The sequence below is a fragment of the Silurus aristotelis genome, assembly GCF_946808225.1.
Source record: "Silurus aristotelis genome assembly, chromosome: 12".
Lineage (NCBI taxonomy): Eukaryota > Metazoa > Chordata > Actinopteri > Siluriformes > Siluridae > Silurus > Silurus aristotelis.
This window is the reverse complement of record NC_139585.1, coordinates 26,150,291-26,173,218: the sequence shown is the minus strand read 5'-3', so window position 1 is coordinate 26,173,218 and position 22,928 is coordinate 26,150,291. Positions and strand designations below refer to the sequence as shown.

The 22,928-nt window shown below is 37.9% G+C and overlaps 2 protein-coding genes across 2 annotated transcripts in view; one reads left to right on the top strand and one right to left on the bottom strand.

Moving 5' to 3' along the window:
- LOC310734703 (integrin alpha-M-like) overlaps nt 1–22,928 on the top strand; it is a 266,739-nt gene that overhangs the window by 11,671 nt on the left and 232,140 nt on the right. The window lies entirely within an intron of this gene.
- Nucleotides 14,291–18,925, bottom strand: aldoab (aldolase a, fructose-bisphosphate, b). The gene is made up of 7 exons (XM_083557161.1): nt 18,787–18,925; nt 16,919–17,035; nt 16,525–16,791; nt 16,267–16,427; nt 15,924–16,182; nt 14,848–15,047; nt 14,291–14,738 (listed from the first exon to the last, which is right to left on the bottom strand). Exons 2-7 carry the CDS (start codon nt 17,028–17,030, stop codon nt 14,643–14,645), a joined length of 1,095 nt encoding a protein of 364 aa, XP_083413287.1. The 5' UTR covers nt 17,031–17,035; nt 18,787–18,925; the 3' UTR covers nt 14,291–14,642.

The following is a 22,928-nucleotide window of genomic DNA, read 5'->3' as shown; positions in this document are numbered from 1 at the left end:
AAACTGAAAGCACTTTTGTACATGGCTCTGGACAAGGTCGTCTGCTAAATGCCGTAAATGTAAACTGTTGCAGTTGTTTTACACAACTCCATACTAGAAAGCCACACTCATGTATCTAAAAATTTTACTGTGAACATTAATGAGGACCATAATTAGTACTCATAAATGTTGCATTCACAGAAGTACAAAACCCTTCTTTTTTTCCTTATATAAATGTTTTTAATGTTTTAAGATCTCATCCTGTGTTCTTGAAAAAAAAGAGAGCTTGAAAAAAGGTCGCTGATCTCATATCAGTATAGTACAAATTTCACCCTTTTTTTCAAGGAAGCCACATTAGTTCTCTTATTTGCCTGTTTCCATTTCAATTGTAAGGGAAGAAAATTCTTCTCACCTTATCGTTCTTCTAGAGAGGGCAATCACAGACCCTCAAAACCTTTCTTTTCCATGTCTGGGCATCTTGCACTTGTAATCCTACCAACAGCAAATTTGTTGTGAAAAAGCTACTAAATAAACTACATTTCTTTTAAAATTTGCCTTAGTCATAGCATAAGCTTACCATGCTAAGCTAACATTCACATCAACTAAAGCAGTGAGTTTTATCAATTATCTTCAGGAGTTATTGATATTAATTAAATCTCCATCTGACCCCGCAGCACTGAACTGCGCCACTGAATGCCTAGAATTAGCATATCATTACACTCTAGATAATGTAGCTCCTCCTAAATCCAAAATGTTAAGGAAAAAAAATGTGCACCATGGTATAATGATCATAAGTGAACCTCAAACAGACCACTTGGACCACTTGTATTCTTGATCCCTTGCCTACAAGTTTCTTCAAACAGATCATTCCAGAAGTGCTTGAACCTGTTAAAAAATGAGACACTTTTCCATTAGCACTAATTATGTACCTCAATCCTTCCAACTGGCTGTTATCAGAATCAAAATGAGCTTTATTGCAAAGTATGTTTGCACTTACAAGGAATTTGTTTTGGTGATAGAAGCTTCCAAAAGTCACAACAAAAAGCAAACAGAAGAATAGAAGTATAAACGTTACTGCACATTTTTATATAGAAAATAGAGTATTATTGCACATAAAAGTACAGATTTAGATTAGTACCATTGGTGTTGCACGTATGTTTTATTTTATTGCACAATGAGGAAAGAGTTTAAGTGTTTATGAGGTTGATTGCCTTGGGGAAGAAACTTTTCCTGTGCCTGGCTGTCTTGGAGTTTGGTGCTTTAAAGCATAGAAAAAATTATAAAGTAAAAAGAATCATATGGCTTGGATGAAAGGGATCCAGGGTGATTTTCTGGGCCCTTTTCTTACTCTGGATGTGTACAATTACTGCAGTGTGGGCAGGGGAGCATCAATAATCCTTTCAGCCTTTGGACCATCCTCTGTAGTCTTCTGATGTCTGATTGTGTAGCTGAGCCAAGCCAGACAGTTATTGAAGTGCACAGGACAGACTCGATTATAGCTGAATCAACTAATCAAGAAACCTGACCTTGACCCATGTCAGCTGTCCAACTATAGGCCAAACCTCATCTTTATCTCCAAGATTCTAGAAAAGGTTGTATCACAGCAGTTATGCTCACACCTACTTTGGAATAAAAAATTTAGGCCTCATAATAACACTGAGATGTCGCTGGTTAAAGTGGGAAATGACCTGTGACTGGCCTCTGACAGGTTTTATTTTATCTTCTTACTTCTTTTGCTTGTGCAGCTTAGTGCAGCTTTTAAATTAATTTATTGTAATCTCCTTCTTCCTTAGGTCTTATTTGATTGATCGCTATCAGTTTGTTCATGTAAATGGTTAGTTCTCCACACTCTCTGAGTTAAAGTTTGGTGTTCCACAAGGATCTGTCTTAGGCCCACTGCTTTTCTCTTTATATATGCTGCCCCTAGATAAAAATTATACATAAACATGGTATTAACTTCCAATGCTAGGCTGATGTTACACAGCATATTTTAGCAAAGACAGATGAGAGAGATCAGCTTAGCAATGTTGAGGAGTGTGTAAAGGACATTAGACATTGAATGCTTGATAACTTTCTTCTACTTAACTCGGATAAGACAGAAGTACTTTTGCTAGGACCACGTGAGGCTAGAAGCAAACTTTCCGATTACGTAGCATATCTGGACGGTATTTTTGTCCCAGTGTGCACAGCAGTCAAAGACCTTGGTGTGATTATTGACTCTGGTCATTCCTTTGATGCTCATGTGAAAAACTTTACCTGGATTGCCTTCTTTTACTTTAGAAAAAATGCTAAAATTAGAAATATGATGTAGAATAGAATACAGGGTGCAGAAAAACTAACACAAAAAAAAAAAAAACTAAACACGCTTTTGTAACATCGAGATTAGACCACTGTAATGCTTTACTGTCTGGGTGTTCGAGTAAATGCATAAATAAGCTTTAATTAGTTCAGAATGCAGCAGCAACAGTCCTTACTAAATCTAGAAAATATGATCACATCACCCCTGTTTTAATCAGTCTACACACCTCCCAATTTAATCTTGCATTGATTATAAAATACTACTACTGATGTATAAAGCACTTAACGGTTTCGTGCCACAGTATCTGAGTGAACTTCTGTACCAGTATAACCCCCCACGCGTGTTTGTTGGTACCTCAAATAATGAAACCTTCAGCAATGGGCAGATCTTTTTCTTATAAAGCCCCACAGTTATGGAACAGCTTTTCAATTAGTGTTCAGGGCTCAGACACAGTCTCAGTGTTAAAGTCAAAGCTAAAAACACATTTATTTAGTCAAGCATTTTATCAGAGGGTTTTTCTTAGGTAAAGGAGCACAAATAAATAAATAACTTAACAGACTTGTAGGCTGATTTTCTTAAGTTTATAATGTTGCGTGCAAGTGTAGATTTATTTATTGCTAGATCCTTAAAGCATTTTTGTATGTTGCTCTGGACAAGAGTGCCACATATGTAAATGTAAGGAGCAGATCAGGAGAGATCATGGATATAGAGTTCTATGAACTGGGATATCAGTATGCTGTTGTCCTCTCTCTCTCAGGTTTGTTGATGGTGGTGTGGTAGGCCATCTCTTCTCCCGGAGATCCCTCATCTGTGTTACCTTCTGGCTTTCCTGTTCAGTTATGCTGCTATAGTGAGTCCACAACTGCACAATGTTCTTAAATTTTATACAACAATAAGGATACTTAATAATCCACATCTTTCTCTCCCTGTCACTCTTCTCCTCTTTTTTCTCTCGCTCAGTCTCTCTCTATAAAGAACAATCTCATAAATTTTTTCTTACCCACATTATCTGTGTAAAGCTGCTTTGAGACAATGTCCATTGTTAAATGCGCTATACAAATAAAAATGAATTGAACTGAATGAAATAAATTCAGTGATTCAGAGCTTAGTGATTAAGGCTTTGTGTTACTGATTGAAAATTGGCCCTCTCTTGGGGCCCTTGAGCAAGGCCCTTAACCCTCATTGGTGCTGTAAACATGGCTGAATCTTTGCTCTGACCCCAGCTTTCTACATTGCTGGGATATGTGAAGAAATAATTCCCCTGTGTGAATCAATAAAGTATTTTAAAATAAATGACAAAATAATTTAGTAAATATGTAAATAATAAAGCACAACAAAAAAAACCTGAGAAGTAAAGCTGAAGAAAGTTTAGTACAATAATCAATGCGTAGAGAAAAAACATGCAAACACAGCTAGCCTGACAGTGTGTGATGAGCTCTTGTTCTACATAAAGGTTTTCTTTATTTAGTCCAGTTCGTGCACGCATGGCATGTATGATGCATAATCATTTCTTCACTGGCTGTTGCTTCTTTCCTTCCACCAATCACCCTGCTCTTGCTATTTATCGACAGAGTGCATTTTCTATAAGGGCATAAAGGGCATGCAGTTTCAGTAATACCATACTTCCTCTATTTCAATAACTGCAGCTTTATTCACACACTTTATCACCCCATATTTTATCTCCAAACAGAGAAATTTTGAATTTGCTCAAGCTTTTCTTGGTTGCAGAGTTGGAAGTAATAAAGTACAAGCACTTAGTTAATGTACTTAAATGGATTTTTCTGGTGTCAGTATTTTACTTAAAAAAGAATATGTTTAGGACAACTATACTTTCACTTATTAAGTTTATTACACAAATATCTGTATTTTCCATCACTTACTTTTTCCAAACAGGCTCATTACTATACTTTTAATCTGTTTGGTGACATAATCCATATTTCTTTTTCTCATTGTGCATTGCCATTTTTAGATAATCAACCTATTTATTGTCGTTGTGTGGTTTCAAACTACCATTGGTGTATCAGTGATGTAAACATTCCTGACCATTATCTTTTCTCTGCTTGTGTTCTATATGTTGGTTGTTTAGCCTGGATACATGATTATGATGTAAAATCCAGTTACCAGCATGACACTAAAACAGGTAGTAAGTAATGGCTACTTTTAGTACATCTTTACTTTTACTTGAGTAAAAAAGTATTGTCAGTACTTCAACTTTTACCAGTTGAAGTACTTGTAGTACTGAATCTTTTAAAATGTTAGCTGAGTTGCCATGTCACTTCAAAGGACCAGGGTTACTTTGTGAGTCATTTAGATCTTAATGTGGGCAGAGGCATGAGTATATTATCTCCCAGTACAATTTTGCTGCCAAATCGCCCTGATGTAACGATTAGAACTGTTGTTCTTGGGCCTGTCGAGTTTGTGTTGGAAACTCCTTCAGTCAAGTTTTCATAATGACAGTAATACAGTAATTCAAATGAAAAGAACCACATGTTTGGGACCTCTCATAATGCAAATATTGTGAGAGCCTTTAGTCACTTTTGGAGTGTCATTGTTGAAAAAAGATCTTTATTAACATAACCTAGAAGAAGTGTGTCAGTCAGGATTTTTTGCAGGATTCAGGAAAAATGCCTCCCCAACACTGAGCTAAGATTCAAACAGCTAGAACTTTTTAAAAAAGCACAGAGCAATTACTCTCTGTCAATTGTTGTTCCAATTCAGCCCAAGAGGATCTTTTTGGTAGATTCATTGGTTGCTCAGCCAATGCAAAAGGCTCATGAGCCCTCTCCATCCTGCAAATCTTTCAATTTAATCATGAGCTGCATAATAGTGGAAATTTCTGGCTTCGCCACTGCACCAGCCAACTTTGGCATGGAAGATTTTTGTGGAGAAAGAAATCTTAGGATTTATTTGTATAAATTTTAGAAATGTACATTAATAGTGAAGACATCCAAACTATTAAAGAACACACATGGAATTATGCAGTAAACAAAAACATGTTAAATAAACCCAGAATGTTTTATATTTTAGATTGTCCAAAGCAGCTCCTTTTGGTTTTTATGACGGCTTGGCATTCTCTTTTAAGATTCACATGGTAGTCACATGGAATAGTGTTCAGTCCACATGTGTGCCTTGTCAAGAGCTTATTGTAACATTGCCTTCTTCCTTACTGTGCTTTAGTGCATAAATTGTCTTTTTTAAAGGAAAGCGTGAGTACAGAATCAATAGCCCTTATTGGTTCCACTACAACTACTGTAAAAATCCATATTATAGCATGGAATACTCAGTTTAGTATAAAGAATAGAGTTTATCATTACTTTATAAAATGAAGGTCGTTCAATCTGAAAATCTCAAGAACTTCAAATGTATCCCAAGGGCAGTCACCAAAACTATCAAATGTTATGAATTTGAACAGGCTCTTATTAAAAATTGTCAAAGGAATTTAAGACCAAAAGCTACCCCTGCTGCAGAAGATACAATCATGAGAACTACCAGCCTCAGAAACCACTGATTTACATAAATGTTTCTCAGAGCTCAAGTCGCAGACACATTTCCACATTCACATTTTAGAGGAGATTGCGTAAAACAGGCCTTCGTCTGGTCAAAATGTGGAAAAGAAACAATTATTTCAGAAGATCAAGAAGCTGAAAAGAGTTGCTTGGGCTAAGAAAAACAACGAATGGACATTAGATCAGTGGAAAACTGTCCTTTATTCTGATGAGTAATTACATATTTTTTGGTTCTTACCACCATATGATGTACAGATGGTTCCTAAAGGTTTGGTTTCTAATGTGAGGCGAGGAGGAGGTATGATAGTGTAGGGGTGCTTTGCTGGTGACACTGGTTTGCATGGTTTGAGACCATGATTTGTTTTCCAGCAGGACAATGACCCCAAACACACATGATGTGAGGTTTAGTTACCAGCGTGACACTTAAACAGGTAGTAGTGATAGCTTCTTTTTACTTAAGTTAATGTCAGAGCCCAAAATTCTTTACAACTTTTCAGTTAAAGTAGTCAGTACTTCTATTTTTACCAGATTCTTTAAAAACATAAGTATCTGTACTTCTGCTTGAGTAAAGGATGTGTGTACTTTTGCCATTTTTGCTTGTATTGTATATAGAGTATTTCGAGTATTCAAGTATTTTGGTTCCTCAGGAATACAGCTAAATGTCAGCTCCCAACTTGCATTTAATAGATCCTGTGGACTCCACAGTGACAATTTGGCTTGAAGTGGATGATTGAAACATGGTCATATTTTGTATAGGACACTGAATGAAAAAAGACAACAAATTAAGAGAGGAAAAAATGGTGCAAAATAATGGGTCATCCACAATTCAAGCTCCTTTTAGGCAATTAAGCAGTTTGGCATGAAAAAAACATTGTTCCTGCTGATACATAGCTTTTCCTCTTTCATTCTTTTTCCTCTTTTCATTTTCTGTTATTTAACATGACTAGTTATAGTTACACATATATATATTTTAATGGCACACTTATATAATGTTAATAACTTGGACAAATATGAACAATGATTGCAGTGCAATAATAATAATTAATACATGTGCAACTTGTATAATTATAGTCATGCTGCTACACATTTTCTTTACATACCGTATTTTATGGACTATAAGGAGCTACTTTTTTCCCACGCTTTGAACCTCGCGGCTTAAACAATGAAGCGACTAATTTATGGATTTTTCCTGGGTTTTTCCCGGGTTTTTCCCGGTCTCACAAACAAAAAACTGAGCCCCGTAACATTAGACCAATGAAATTGCCGAACGGGTTAAGGTGAACCAATTAAACCCTTTATATTAAATCGAGCGCACTCTCAGTGAATCATTCTGATTAAGGTAGTCATTTTGTCATCTACATGCCCTCATCATGGCAAAGTCACGGAAAAATGCATATGATGCAGCTTTCTAGTTGAAGGCAATCGATCTGGCTGTTGGAAAAGGAAATAGAGCTGCTGCACGGGAGCTCGGTGCAAAAAGACAACAAAAGCTTTTAGAGGGAAGAAAAGCAGATGGCCCGAACTAGAAAATGAGCTCGAAGACTGGGTCGACGCAATAAGAGCAGACGGCCGATGTGTTTTGACTGTGCAGATCCAACTGAAAGCCAAAACTATCGCCACTGCAATGAAGTTTGAGGATTTTGGAGGTGGACCATTGTGGTGTCTCAGATTTATGAGACGTAAAGGCCTGTCCATAAGGGCATGGACGACTCTTAATGGACAGCAGCTCCCTCCCGACTACGAGGAAAAAGTTTCAGACTTCCGCAAATTCACTCATGAAAAGATAGACGAGGTTCCTCTGACATTTTACCTGCCTCTTACTCGGACTGTAAACAGGAAAGGTGAATCATTCATCACGATAAAAAAAAACTGGCAATGAAAAAACACACTTCACCTTTGTTCTGAGCTGCACGGCATCGGGAGAAAAGCTTCCAACGATAGTGATTTTTAAACGATGTTTGATGCCAAAAGAAAAACTCCTGAGAGAAATTGTTGTAAAAGTAAACAAAAAAAGGATGGATAACGGAAAGCCTAATGAATGAATGGCTGACGCAGTGTTACGGCAAGTGACCAAGAGAATTTTTTTCAAAGGAAATAACAGATTCTGTGAAAGAGGCCATCATGAGGACAAACTAAATTCCAGCTGTGATTCCTGGGGTCATAACAAAGTATCAACATCAGTGTAAATCGTGCATTTAAGGTGGCGCTCCATGTTCAGTGGGAGGATTGGATGAAAAGTGGGGAGAAATACTTCACTAAAATGGGCCGAATGCGAAGAGCAACTTATGGTCAAGTCTGCCAGTGGATCCTGTCAGCATGGAGCACTGTCAAAAAATCCATTATAATCAACGGGTTTCGAAAGGCTCGACTACTATGAAAATGACAAGAGTGACAATAAAAATAACCTTGAGAAAACATCAAATGAAGCAATTCTGAGGCTGTTCAACTCTGACACCAGGAGATGGCTTCAGTGGTTTCAGTTCGCAGGAGGAGGAAGACAGTGACCAATGACTTATTGGTAGGCTACTGTTTTGTTACAAGCCGTGTTACAGGCACTGTCTTTCGTTAAAGCCTGTGTTAAGTTAATTTGTTTTCAGTGTAGTCTTATAGACAGGTGCGGCTTATTTATGTTAAAAATATATATATTTTTTTAATTCAGTGGGTGCGGCTTATATTTAGGTGCGCTCAATATATATCTTTACTAAAATTGTATTGCAACCAGACAATTTCCCTGTGGGATCAATAAAGTATTTTGATGACAAAGTAAATGCAACTTGACATATAATTAAGTAAACTTTATTTTGGCAAAGTAAAATTTATTTGCCGAAGTGAAACTGAACTGACATAATATTGAAACAACAACCTGGCTTCAAAGTCAAACCTTAGCAAATCTAACCATTTTTGACCACTCACACTAACTGTCTTTTTTGTAGCATAAAAAAAAAAAAAAAAAAAAAATATATATATATATATATATATATATATATATATATATATATATATATATATATATATATATATATATATACATTTTTTTTTTCATCCACTCAAACCCTTGAGAAGTGAGAATATGAGAAATATATTGCAGTAATTGATGTCACAAAGCTTAAAGAAAATACACAATGCATAAGATGCCTGTTTCTCTTACATTTACAGTATCGATAGTTTCAAGTTTAAACCAAATACTTTTAAGGGTTTTTTTAAAACACAGCTAAAACAAGGTTACTCAAAAATGTTACCAACAGACCACAGAATGTCAGGGTGGGCAACCACACCTCATCCATTTTCACCCTTAATACAGGCGCACCGCAAAGCTGTGTCCTTAGTCCAGCCCTGTTCACCCTATTAACACATAACTGCAAACCCACCCACTTCTCTAAAACCATACCATGATGACACCACAATAGTGGGACTGGTCTCAGGAAATGATGAGAGGAGTTTCTCCCACACCACCCCACTGCTGTGCTCCCTTTACTGGCTTCCAATAGCAGCACGTATCAGATTCAAAACACTGATGCTTGCCTACAAGGCCAAAAATGGACCAGCGCTATCTTACCTCACCGCACCACACTGTCCGAGATCCTCCAACATTGCTCGACTGGTACCACCTTCTCTCAGAATGAGAGGTAAGTATAATTCAAGGCTCTTCTCTTTTCTGGCACACAGGTGGTGGAATGAACTTCCCCTAGATGTCCTTACAGCGGAGTCCCTTACTATCTTCAAGCGAAGATTGAAGACCTACCTCTTCCTGAAACATTTAAATTAGCAATTTCCAAGTTTGCTTTGTAGAATTTGAGTTATATTTATATTACGTTGGTAATCTTGCGTACCAGTGTAGATTTATTCATTGCTAGAAACTAAAGCACTTTTGTACGTCGCTCTGGATAAGGCCGCAAATGTAAATGTAAATGTTTCAACATCAGGTTGAAGTGTGTGTGAATAGTGACCTGGTTCTGAACACCAATTGAAACAAAGGGGATTGTGTTGTGGAGAGGAGAACACACACACACACACACACACACACATACACACACACACACACACACACACACACACACACACACACACACACACACACACACACACACACACACACACATTAACAGTGACAAGGTTGAGAGGGTTAACAACATCAAATTCCAGGATCTGCACATCACAAATAATTTTACATGGACGATTAACACTTCCTGCTTAGTGGAGAAAGCTCAGTAGAGGCTTTTTTCCCTGAGAAAGCTCAAAAAGGCCAAACTACCCTCTTAGCTCTTAGTGAATTTTTACAGGAGCACGATAGAGTTACGATAGAGTTAGAGTATATTATAGCACGTTACAGTATGGTACACCAGCTGCACTGTAGATAACATAGAGAACCTGCTCAAATAGTTAAGACTACTTAGAGACTTGTGGGAACCAAGCGCCCCAAACTTTGACATGGTTTATGCTAGCCGTCTACACAAGAGAGCTAGCAACATTATCAGGAATTTTCAACCCATCCAGGACACAGACTTTTGGCGCCCCTCCCATTGGGCAAAATATACAGCAACAACTTCTCCCCAGAGCTGTAGCCTGTATTTACACACACACACACACACACACACACACACACACACACACACACACACACACACACACATACACACACACACACACACACACACACATAAAGCTGCCCAGAAGTGAGGCAGACATAACAATCCAGGCTGTCGGCCACTTTTTTCGCCATGTTGCTGCAAACTCACTTTTATTTATTTATGTATTATTATCATGATTGTTAGTTAGCATGTTATTAGTATAACTTGTTCAATATTTCAGCATTTCTGATAATCCTGTTTGCACTCCACTGTTTACAATGTCCCACTGCACATATATTTAATTGTACTGTACATAGTCATATTATATTATAGTGCAAGTATCTTTGTTTATTCTTTTGTTTATTCTTACATTGTCTTTTTATTCCCACATTTTCTTATTGCTGCTGTTCTCTGTGAGCTACCAAACGAATTTCATTGTATTACTTACTAATTTAAAGGTTTTTTAACTTTAGTTGTATTTTATACTTACACACACAAAAAATAAAAGTTTGTGTGTTAACTGACTTTATTCTTTTACCTTTATTTGTACCTGTAAAATATATCTTACAAATGTTTATTTCTCAATAACTCTGTTTCTAAGTCCTGTTTGCAAGATAAGTTATGTTAAAAATGCACATTGTTGTTTTTTTGTGTGTGTCACAACACCGCCTACTCTCATTTCACACTTTAGGACCAAAATACTGCTGGTGAGCAAGTTCTAAATGTAGTGGTTATTTTTGGACAAACCCATGAGGGTACATGGTATATATAAAAAATATATGTTATTGACTGGTGAGGAGAGTGTGTTGAAAAGATGGAGGGAGTATTTTTAGCAGGTGATGAATGTGGAAAATGAGAGAGAGAGAGAGAGAGAGAGAGAGAAGGTTGAATGATATGGAGAATGTAAAGCAGGAAGTGGATAGTATTAGTAAGGAGGAAGTGAGAGCAGCTATTAAGAGGATGAAGAGTGGAAAGTCGGTTGGACCAGATGACATACCAGTATAAGCATGGAGATGTTTAGGAGAGATGGCAGTGGAGTTTTTATCCAGATTGTTTAACAAAAATTTGGGAGGTGAGAGGATGCCTGAGGAATGGAGAAGGAGTGTGCTGGTACAGATCTTTAAGCATAAGAGACCTGCAGTAACTACAGGGGAATAAAGTTGATCAGTCACACCATAAAGTTATGGGAAAGAGTAGTGGAAGCCTGGCTGAGAGAAGAGGTGACCATCTGTGAGCAACAGTATAGTTTCATGCAGTGGAAGAGCACTACAGATACAATATTTGCTTTGAGGATGCTGATGAAGAAGTATAGAGAAGGTCAGAAGGAGTTGCATTGTGCATTTCTGGATTTAAAGAAAGCATACGACAGGATGACGAGAGAGGAGTTGTGGTATTGTATGAGGAAGCCAGGTGTGTCATAGAAGTATGTGAGAGTGGTGCAGGACATGTATGAGGACCAAGAGTATGGAGCAGGTTGAGAAGAGCCTGGAGAGGTCGAGGTACATACTGGAGAGAAGGGGAATGAATATTCCAGTAGGAGTAAGACAGAGGACATGTGTGTGAATGAAAGGGAGGGCAGTGGAGGGGTGCGGTTGCAGGGAGAAGAGGTGGTGAAGGTGGAGGAGTTCAGGTACCTGGCGTCAACAGTGCAAAGTAATGGAGAGTGTGTTAGAGAAGTGAAGAAAAGAGTGCAGGCAGGGTGGAGTGGGTGGAGAAGAGTGATAGCAGAAGTGATTAGTGATAGAAGAGTATCTGCAAGAGAGAAAAGGAAAGTTTATAGGACTGTGGTGAGACCTGAGATGTTGTTTAGAGACAGTGGCATTGAGTAAAAGACAGGAAGTGGAGCTGGAGGTAGTAGATCTGAAGATGCTGGGATTTTCATTGGGAGTGATGAGGATGGACAGGATTAGAAATTAGTATATTAGAGGGACAACCCATGTAGGACGTTTTCGAGACAAAGTGAGGGGGGCTGGATTAAGATGGTATGGACATGTGCAGTGGAGGGACAGGGTATATTGGTAGAAGAATGCTGAGGATGAAGCTGGGAGGAAGTTTATAGATGTGGTGAGGGAAAACATGTAGGTAGTTGGTCTAAAAAAGGCAGATGTTAAGGTCAGGGGGGTATGGAGACGGATGATCTGCTCTGGCTACCCCTAAGATGAAAGAAGAAGATATATTATACCTCTAAAACTGGGAATCTAGCTTAATTTAAGTTCTTGGAAAAGTAGAAGGATTTTTTGGGGGGGTTCTTCACACTTGACCAAGCTTCTGAGTTTTTTTTTTCTAAAATATTCAAAAATATTTAAACATCCTATATTGTCTATATTATTTCTAATAGATAGTGTCTCTTGCACTAGTTTGTTCTGCTGAAGTTCAGGTGTTCAGATGTTTGTCACCAGTTTTTTCAATCTCCTCCACATAGGCTTTCTCATTATTATCTCAACTCTGGCCCACAATAACAGTGTCATCAGCAAACCTGACAATTGTGGTGGAGTGCAAAGTGTAACACAGTTATAATTGTGTGAATTGTGTGAAAAGGTGAGACCTCAATGGAATAACCAAAAAAGGCTTGTGAACTGTCAGTTTTTTAGCAGTTTTATTTCACTGCTAAAAATCCCATGGCTTTGTGTGGGGAAAAATAGTCATGTTTTGTAACATTGCATGAAGAATTAAACAATAACTGTTTTGTTCCAATTACAATTTTTATTATTTGTTCTTGAAATAAGAATAAGAACATCTTGATCGATTGGCTACAAACTAAGAAAAGAGTAGGTGAAAAGTAAGACTAAAGGAAGGCCTTAAATGCAGATAGAGGAAGCAAAAAAAAAGAGTTAGGAGTTTATTGTTCATGAATTTAGCATGGCAAAATATGTAGCGTGAATAAACTGCTAAGCATTTCCTGTGACAAAGCGAAACTGAAAATTAGAACCGTAGCTTCGAAGAGACTTCTGACCACCCACCCTCACTGTTTCCTTTTAGCCGTGTAACACGGGAAATTATCTCATAGAGATTAAGAACAAAGACAGTGCACTTTTTTCTTTTGTATTTTTAGAAGCTAAAGACTATACTGTCTATAGTATCTATAAACTGAGTGCAAAAAATGCCCCTCATTATATGGCATTATTCAATTACTGTCAGGCTGCAGACGCGGAAGCCGATATAGTCCGATCATTGTCCTTTTATTTCAACAACCGTACAACACAAAAACACTCATAAGCCGTTGAAAACAACAAACAAAGACATCCGCTCGATACGCGTTGTCCGTTATGAGTTCGAATGTCCCAAGCATAATCCATAAAGCCTTCGGCAATGAGTAATCCAAGTCGGAAGTGGAATTCGCATATACAGCCGGCGGTCGAGCAGCCACGCGATTGTCCAGCTTGACAATATAACGACCGACAGCCTGTGACTCAAGAACGTGAGTTTATGTAGTCTGATCTTTCATGAGCCACAGCTGTCGGTAATCTTGGGAAGCAGCGTGACTGCTATCGAGGGGGGCGTGGCAGGGTGGATCTCTGACAGCTACAGACGGGGCGTGGCAGGGTGAATCCCTGACAGCTACAGAGGGGGACGTGGCAGGGTGAATCCCTGACAATTACATGCAGTTACATTTGTAGTCATATGTTTCAAAATAAAAATTATTCAGTGTATTGAATAATTTTATTTTTAATCCCAAGGTAATAAAGTAAGTAATTTTACTCAATTACGTACTCTTTTGCTGTATTAATACTTAATTTTGAACTTCAGTGTAAACATATTTTTTAACTCCTTACATTGATTTGGACCTGTAAAGCATGTATTAGAAAAATTGTCTTTATTTATCCTGTTTTCAAGAATTATCTCTGTTAACTTCAAAAGAGGTACTGAGTTGTTTGAGCACCTCCTACACAGATTTCACATTTATAGCACCAAAGAAATGATGACCAGCAAACCACATGTCAGTGAGTAAGTTCTTTATTTTATCTTCTTTATGGGTCAAGAACGTGTGTACATCATGTGAAAAAAGTTATACCATGTTACACCTACAAAAGTGGGAATTTTCGTAGCTAAATTTAGGCTTTGGAAAAAAGCAGATGGACACGGAACCAGATTATTATTTTTTTTTTAGGTCTTTTACACTAGAAAGGTTTGGAAGGTCTCTCTTACATCTTAATTCATCCTCTAATACAACACTACAGAGTGAAGAAGATGACACTGGGTTAAAGAAGGAAGGGCAAAACATTGGACGTCCAGTTCTAACAGAAACTGATGGTGGTGCTGGCAAGGTGGTGTGCTAAAGCCTCGGGCCTTTTAATAAGCATGATTTGCCACAAACAGAGAATCTCCTGCTGCTGCTCCTTTATCTCCAGTTGTTTCATATTTACCAATGCATGCTGCACTGTTGGCCTGGTGAAACAACAGGGGACAATTTTAGTCTACAAAGCAGTTACAACAACAAAATCACCTGCAGGACTTATGCATGATATAGGTTTGCTAAGTTTAAAGATATACGTACCAAGGCTCTCTTGATGTACTCTTCCTGGCAGGCCTTGCCATTCTCCTTCTTGCCTGCCCAGGCTTTGAGGGCTGAAGCCTGAAGGGCACGGCCATAAGAGAAGGTGAGTGCCCATGGTTTGTGCAGGGGACATGTGTTAATGGCATTCAGGTTGACTGTGGCCTCCTCCTCACTCTGCCCTCCGGAGAGGAAAGTAATACCTGTACGGAAAAACAAGCAAAGTGGGACATTTACAAAGTGTATATTGTGATGCTTTGATGGATTTTCATCAAATTAGGAATGTCCAAGTTCTGATTTCTTTTCGAATTCTGCATTTTTTTTTTTACACAATATTAGCTCATGCAGGTGGTAGCCAAGTGCTTAAGAACTCTCAATCAGAAGGTCACAAGTTCAAATCCCAGCACCTAACCTGCCACTGGTGGGTCCTTGGACAAGGCTTAATCTTAAAACTCAACAGCTCATATGTAAGTGGAAAAGAACGTCTGCCAAATGGTGTAAAAATAATGAGTAGAAGCATTAAACCAATTTAATACGTACCGATATGCTGATACGCATATGAATCAGAGACATCGCTTAACCAGGGTACAACTTCCATGCATAAATGTAGGAACTACATTTACTTTAAGCAAGCAGATGAGTTTTCAGCCAACTTAACCTTTAAAACATGAGCTTGCATCAAATGTCCTAGTCTTGTGTCAGCATGTGATATAAAAACATAAAAATAATATATGCAGAATAAATTACTGGTTCATAAATTATGAAATAAAACAGAGTGGAAGTCATATTGTTCAATTCGATCATCAGATTTGCCTATTTTACTTTTTAGTTAAAAGCTCAATATTTCTGTCTTTAGTCAGATTTTCTATTCCTGTTTTTTTTCCCCAGTGCTTGTGTTTAAATGTGCTTGTCTAGACACTATTAAAAAAACCCTCTCACATGCTTAGAAAGATTTGCCCAAAGCCTATAAGGACCCTATTTAGGAATCGTTACTTGCTATATATATTCTATGCTGTGATCAGAAAGCACTGAAATATGAAGCTGTGGATTACTTAAGCAATAGAACGTGCAGGACTAACCGGGAACAGCAGGGGGCACTGTGCGGCGCAGGGCAGTGACAGTGGCCATGGCAATCTCCTGGGGGGTGTACTTGTGGGAGCAGGAGTGTCCAGCTGTCACCATGTTAGGCTTAAGCAAGGTGCCCTCAAGGTAAACATGGTGTTCAGAGAGGGCTTTGTAGACAGCTGCCAAAACCTTTTCAGTTACATACTGGCACCTCTTCAGGTCATGGTCACCATCAGGTAAGATCTCAGGTTCCACGATTGGCACGATGCCATGCTGGTTGAGAGAGATGTTGCAACATAATCAGTTTAAAGAATTAATCGTGGAGCAATTTCTTGTTGATATTTTGACAAGCCTCACCATCTGGCAGATGCTAGCATAGCGTGCCAGCACATTTGCATTTTCTTTGATGGCAAGGCTGGACGGGGTGGTGGGGGTGATCTTCAGCACACAACGCCACTTGGCAAAGTCGGCGCCATCCTTCTTGTACTGAGCGCAACGCTCATACAGGCCATCCAGACCTGAGAGGAGGCAATGTGAGAAAACAGTTTGAGAAATCCATAACAGAAGAAAACATGTCAGCTAATGCTTTGAAAAAGAAACAAATGAAGAACCTACCCTGGGTAGTGGTTTCTCCATTGGTTCCAGCCAGAGGGACTACACCCTTGTCAACCTTGATGCCCACTACCATGCCTCTCTCTTTAATGAGCTGAGGGAAGAGTTTGCCATCATCAGTCTTCTGGTAAAGAGTCTCATGAAAGAAGATGACTCCTCCGATGCAAGGCTTGACACGGTCATCAGCAGTGAAGAGCAGCTGACGGTAGAGCCTTCGGTTCTCCTCTGTGTTCTCGGCGTTGATGCTTTGGAAGCGTTTAGCTACACTGCCTTTCGTTTTAGTGCACCATTAAGAGAGAAGGAAAATAAATGCAGTTAGGTTTGAATTGATTGTGTATAGATAGCTAATATGTTTTTAACACTGTATTCCTATTGGTCTTCTGCATTTCGAGTCTACCTGTGGATTCGTCAGCTGCGAGGATTCCCTTGCCAGGTGAGACAATTCTTTGGGCGATATCGCTGAGCTCTTTCTTCTGCTCAGGGCCGAGGAATGGGTATGCGTGAGGCATTGTGACTGGAGAATGGAGAAACAGATAGAAATAGAGCAACAGAAGTGAGAGGTAGTTGAGCCATAGGGATGCTTGTGCAAAGTCTTGAATAACAGCATGTCGAGATGTTACTTCTTTTGCTTGAACTTTAGCTTGAACTGGTACATATTTTTTTTTTTTATAAACATGAAATTTTACTTTGTAATTAAATCAATAATGTTACTGTAGATATGTCTATGACAAGGAAGGAAGTGAGGCCACGTTGGGTAAACATCTAAGTAGAGATAAGTAATGAGTGACCTGAATAAACAGAGGAACTTGGATCGTACTGACCACCAAATCTATTATTTTCACTGATTGTTACGACATCTGGTGAACCTACAAATTTTTCTGATGCATTTCCTACCCACCAGCAACATGACATTATTTCCTGTTTTAGTGTTTGCTTGACAAAACAAGTTTTCTCTTATTGATTAATGATAAACGTTTCATGCTGCAGGGTCAATGTGAACCTTGCTATGATTCAGGGTTAGGGTTGGACCTCTTTTAGGTCTAAGACCTTTTTTGCACATTTTCTGGATTGCTGGATTTTTACATTATTGCTACTGTTTACTTTGTGACAGCAGGTTTACTGGTGAAACTATTTTGTGTTTTGGGTATTTGTCTTGCACAGTCTTGTGTTGTCTTGCACTGTTTGCACCAGGTTGCACACATGCACTTTATGTGGCGAGGACACTTAGCCCTGTGTTTTCTGTTTCTGTGATTGTTGTTGTATGTAGCATCAGGGTTCAGGAGGAACGTTGTTTCAATTTCACTGTGTGCGTCAGCTATATATGGTTGAACTGACAATAAAAGCTTTTTGACTTGACTAGACTTTAGATTTGCTAATTCACACTTCCGAGGTACAGAATTTCATACATGAAGCATTACAGGAACTGTGTACGTGTCTGCATGTAGTCACACACTTCTTATCTTGGCTATTTAGAAACTTGTACTGTTGACCTTTACTTTAAACATATATAGCGCATCCCACATTTTCCTACCCCCCCTTCAATAGGTCAGGCTATATATAAATGCTGTGCAGGACAGCTGCTCTTGCAATGCCCTTGCTTGCAATGCCATAGGACCGAGCAGATCAGTTTAATTCATTTGATACGATCTAAAACCTTTTTAAAAATATCATAGGTCAAGGTGATGATACAGTGTGACCATATTTTCGTTATGTAATGCATTGTAATTTTATAAAGGTTTATAGTTTTTAGTTTAGACTAGGCCTGTATTTACCCAGGTTTATAGTCTGTACTTGATCTAGTGAATTATTTAATGAAGTAATGCTATTTATTAAGGAATTAATACTCTAAAAATCAATCCATTAAAACACTTTTTACTTTCACCCAGTTTCACCCAGTCTGTGCTTATTATCCACAGAAGTTAATATTCTGCACGTAGGAAGAAATGCAACTGTAGTGATTGTGGTCTCAGCATGGGAAACACATTTCAGCTGAAGTGAGGCAACATTATCCATCCATTTTTAAAGAGGAAGAAAGTGACTGCATACCATGTGATACTGTGCAATGTTAACTGGGTTGCTTATGGTTATAGTTGTATTTGTGCAATGAGCAAGCGTTACAAATCATTCCTTTAAAAACAAAAAACAAAACAAAAAAAAAGCCAAACAAATCCTGGCTAAATGAATTCAGTGTTTATACTGTATGATCACATTCAACATTAGGGGTTAGAATGCAACAGCTCTAAAAATTGTCTGAAAATCTCTTACCTTTCTAGTCGAGAGAACCGCTGAGAGAAAGAGAGAGAGAGAGGAAGAGAGGGGTAGTGGAAAAGACTCCCGTGACGCCTCCTAATCAGCTTGGCCACTGTATTTATCTAGTATTGTGACCCCTCACATTTGAGCTGGTTGGCTAAAATTAGCCCCAACCTGACACTGGAGAAGGGCGGCGACATTCCTTTATCTGAAACAGAGAGAGAGAAAGACAGAACAAGGGTATTTCAAGCAATACTGAGAGAGGAAAATAATGCCAAGGTTACAGTACCAGTTGCGGGAAATAAAGGCTCGGAGGAAATGAAAGAAGTATGCAAATATGGAGTTAAAAATCCACAAATGTCTTTAATTACAGCCGTGCGATTATATTATTGACACACTTATGTATATGCTATTGATGGATTTCTCAATAAATGTGTGTACAAAATAAAATTTATGGAAAATGAGAATTCTACAATGCATTCTACACTTCATATAATAAAGTGTGCAAGAAATTAAACCTTCTATTCAATAACACTTTGGTTTTATTGTCTTTCTTTCTCTGACCACCTTCAGGTGTGTACTTCTTCTATGCTACATATTTAGGCTACATATGCCCACAATAAGTGCATGGGAGAAGAATCTCCACTTCATCAGTAAAGCATGATCATAATCTATATGCATGAACCTTTTGAATTAACAATCGGCCAATTTCAGTTGCTTTTCCGTGGCTTGATATGGCCACATTTCAACGCTGCTATTAGAGGCACAAATCCACTGTGGCAAAGTTGATCCTTGACCTTTACTTGACCTTTTTATGACTTTTGGGCATAGAAGGGCAGCAAAGGTTTTCACATGATCTGTCATATGGCATGTCTGCATATCTGAGGACCAACAGGTGTGTATGTGTGTGTGTGAGTGTGAGCTGTAAGCTTTTTGCATCACAATTGTTCAAAACAGTTTGTGTGAGTCGACCCTAACCCACAAAACACAAAATCTAGTGAAGAGCCTAAAAAATTGCAGATTTCACTGAATATTTATTCTATTATTATTCACTCTATTTATTCTATTTTTATTTACATGTTGGACAGTCGTACATTTCACTACACGTACTCCGTATGAATGTTTATGTGACAAATTATCATGCAAAATTTGAGTTTCTTTAGCATCATATGTGATTGCAAAAGGACCAACCATTTATTTTTAACAGATGTACCACATGCACAGAAAAGAAAATGCCCCTAAATAGATTCTGTTAAAAAAATAAAATAAAAATTGAAAATTTTTCAAAACTAAGCACATAAAATTATTTGAACATTTCATTCCAGGCGACTTTGCAATTGTTCCTGTATATACATGATCCACATGTCACACTGTAGGACTTTGGTTGTAATAATGTCAGACTGTACGACAGTCAAAAACTGAACCACACAAAAAAAAAAGACTCATCCGAAGTTTTACGCCATCAATCACGTTCAGACTCTCCTTTTCTCGCTAACGGTAGCTAGCAGCAAACAGAAATCACTGTAGTGTTTCTTTTTTGTTCATGATATGTCTTGATGATAAAAATGTCATAGAAAGACTCATTTTCCTTCCATCAGTGAATAAGATTCTCTTCTTATTATATTGTCCACTGGACTAATTTCAACTTCCGTCAACTGAGACTTAATATGATTAATCCGCTGGAGGCATTTCTAAGTAATTAAATATATGAGGTAGTATCAGCTTTTTGAATGTATTCCCAAATTTCACAAAAAATAAGAATGTATGTTATAGGAAAAATTATAGCATCATTGGTTTGCATGACCACTCTATATTTGCTAGATCATCAAAGCCTGGCCTTCACAATAAAAATTAACTACTGGCAACCCAGTAAACTGGGAAAGTAGATTCTGGATAAAATGTAGAAAAACCTGGTGAAAACACAGAAAGTTAGAAATGCTTTTCGAAAGGATATCAATTTAATGCATGTTTGTTTGTTTTTTTTAACCACAAAGAGGAGTCTTGCAATTTCAGCCAAAACACCCTGACCAAGTGGAATGCAAAAGAAGAAGACAATTTGACAAACTGAAGTTGTATTGTTTATTGTGCATCATTGTTCCAGAAGGTAGCTAATTCTAAACTAAATGTTATTATATTTATTGACATTTTGTACTATATAATAAAGAGGAATAAAACTGTGTGTGTATTTCATTAATGCTCATAAATTTAGAATCACTAAATTACTTTTTTTAAATTGTTGTCCATGAATATGTATTACATTATTCCCGATAGTCAATTCTCTTCATTTCATTGCATTTCTCTGTATAAGAGTTTTTATCCAATCAGATTTCAGCCGTCACATCATATATTGTGGTAAGGCAAGCACTCTAAACACTGCAGGCTTTTTTAATCATGAACTCGATGTTGATTAAGGTTGGTGCAGGCGTAAAATAACGGCAGCAGTTTCAGATCCTTCGATTGGATAGTCAGAGAGCGCACTAGTCAGAGCTCACAATTGCTATATGCACAAGCTCTGGTTACAGATACACTTACAAGGACATTTACAAGACGAAGTTTTAAAAAAAGCTGGACATTAGCCAAAACAATTCAAAAGTTTTTCATGTACCTTTAATAGTTGTGTGTTTTCTTTCTTGTAGAATTTGCACAAAAACATACATTTGCCAGAAAACATGCACAGAAATGCAGAAAAAAAAACCCAGGGTCATTTTCAGAGGTTAATATCGATGCCTGTCATGGTGTCATAATGATGGTATTAAGAGGTGGATTGATTCAGGTAGGACACAGCTGAAGGCCTAGGGGTGAAATGCACTGCCCAACATCTGTAATCTTCACATACTACACACTGAAGTTACCAACATAACTTTTAGTGTACATTCGAATACAGATGTTACCAGACTGCACTGTTAAATTTGACTGTTATTGCCTGAACCTCAGAAAGAAATATTTCAAAAATAATTTGTAAGCAAAAATATGTGTCTCCCTTCCCTTCCCAGACGGAATGGACATTTAGCAAATGTACCAAGTTAGCATGTTTGCTTAAGCTAGGCTAGCCTTGTATTGTTAAACAGCTGGTCCATGATATAGATATAGTTATAGATTTTTAGATGCGACACTCATATATTGTTAATATATTGGGCAATTTATACACAATCATTTCAGTGCAATAATAATAATAATAATAATAATAATAATAATAATAATAATAATAATAATACCAACATGTGCAATAACTTGTATAACTGTTTCATTGTAGTCTGCCTTTCTGCCATTTGTTTTACTGCTGCTACACATTTCTTAAAGTAAATTTCAGTAAGATTAGAAATTCATTGAGTATCTATACATAATATATAACTCAACATGTATATTTTCTTAAAAATTTCTTATATTTTATCTTTACTTTAATTTTACTGCGAGCAACTGCAACCCAACAATTTCCCCCATTATTGCGCAGGGAGAATAGCAGAGGAGAAAGAACACAGCCTTGGGGGGGATCCAGTGCTGATGTTCTGGCCACACAAACTGCCGTCTGTCTGTCAGGAAGTCTGTAATCCAACTGCACATGGAGTCAGGAACATTTAGCTGAGAGATTGTCTCTGAGCAGAGCTGGGATGATTGTGTTGAAAGCAGAGCTAAAGTCTACAAATTAACCTGGCATAGGATCCTGGATAGTCTAGATGTTGGAGGATGAAGTGGTGGGCCATGTTCACAGCATCGTCTACAGATACAGGGCAATGGGTCTGTAATCATTAAATCCTTAGATTCTTGTCTTTTTGGAGACTGGGTAAATGGCTGAGGGCTTGAAGCAGGACAGCTTATTGGCACAGTGTTTCAGAGTGGTGAGGAAGACAGAGTCCGGGCCTGTAGACTTGTGGGTGTTCAGACTTTAAACCAGTCTATTCACATCTTCCTCTTTGATGGTGAGAGGTGTAAGTGGTGAGGGGTGAGGGTTTCGCTGATGTGCGGAGCTGTGTGGGTAATCCATGTATGGAAATGTAGGAGGGGGCTACTGCTGATCTGACAAGGTTTAGAGATGTTGAATGATTTTTCCAGGCTAAATAGAGCAAAAATGAATTTTTAATGTACTAATTTTAGATCAGGAATTCATGATATGGTATTAATATGCCATTAGATTTTTGCAGCTAGAAATCTATATATTT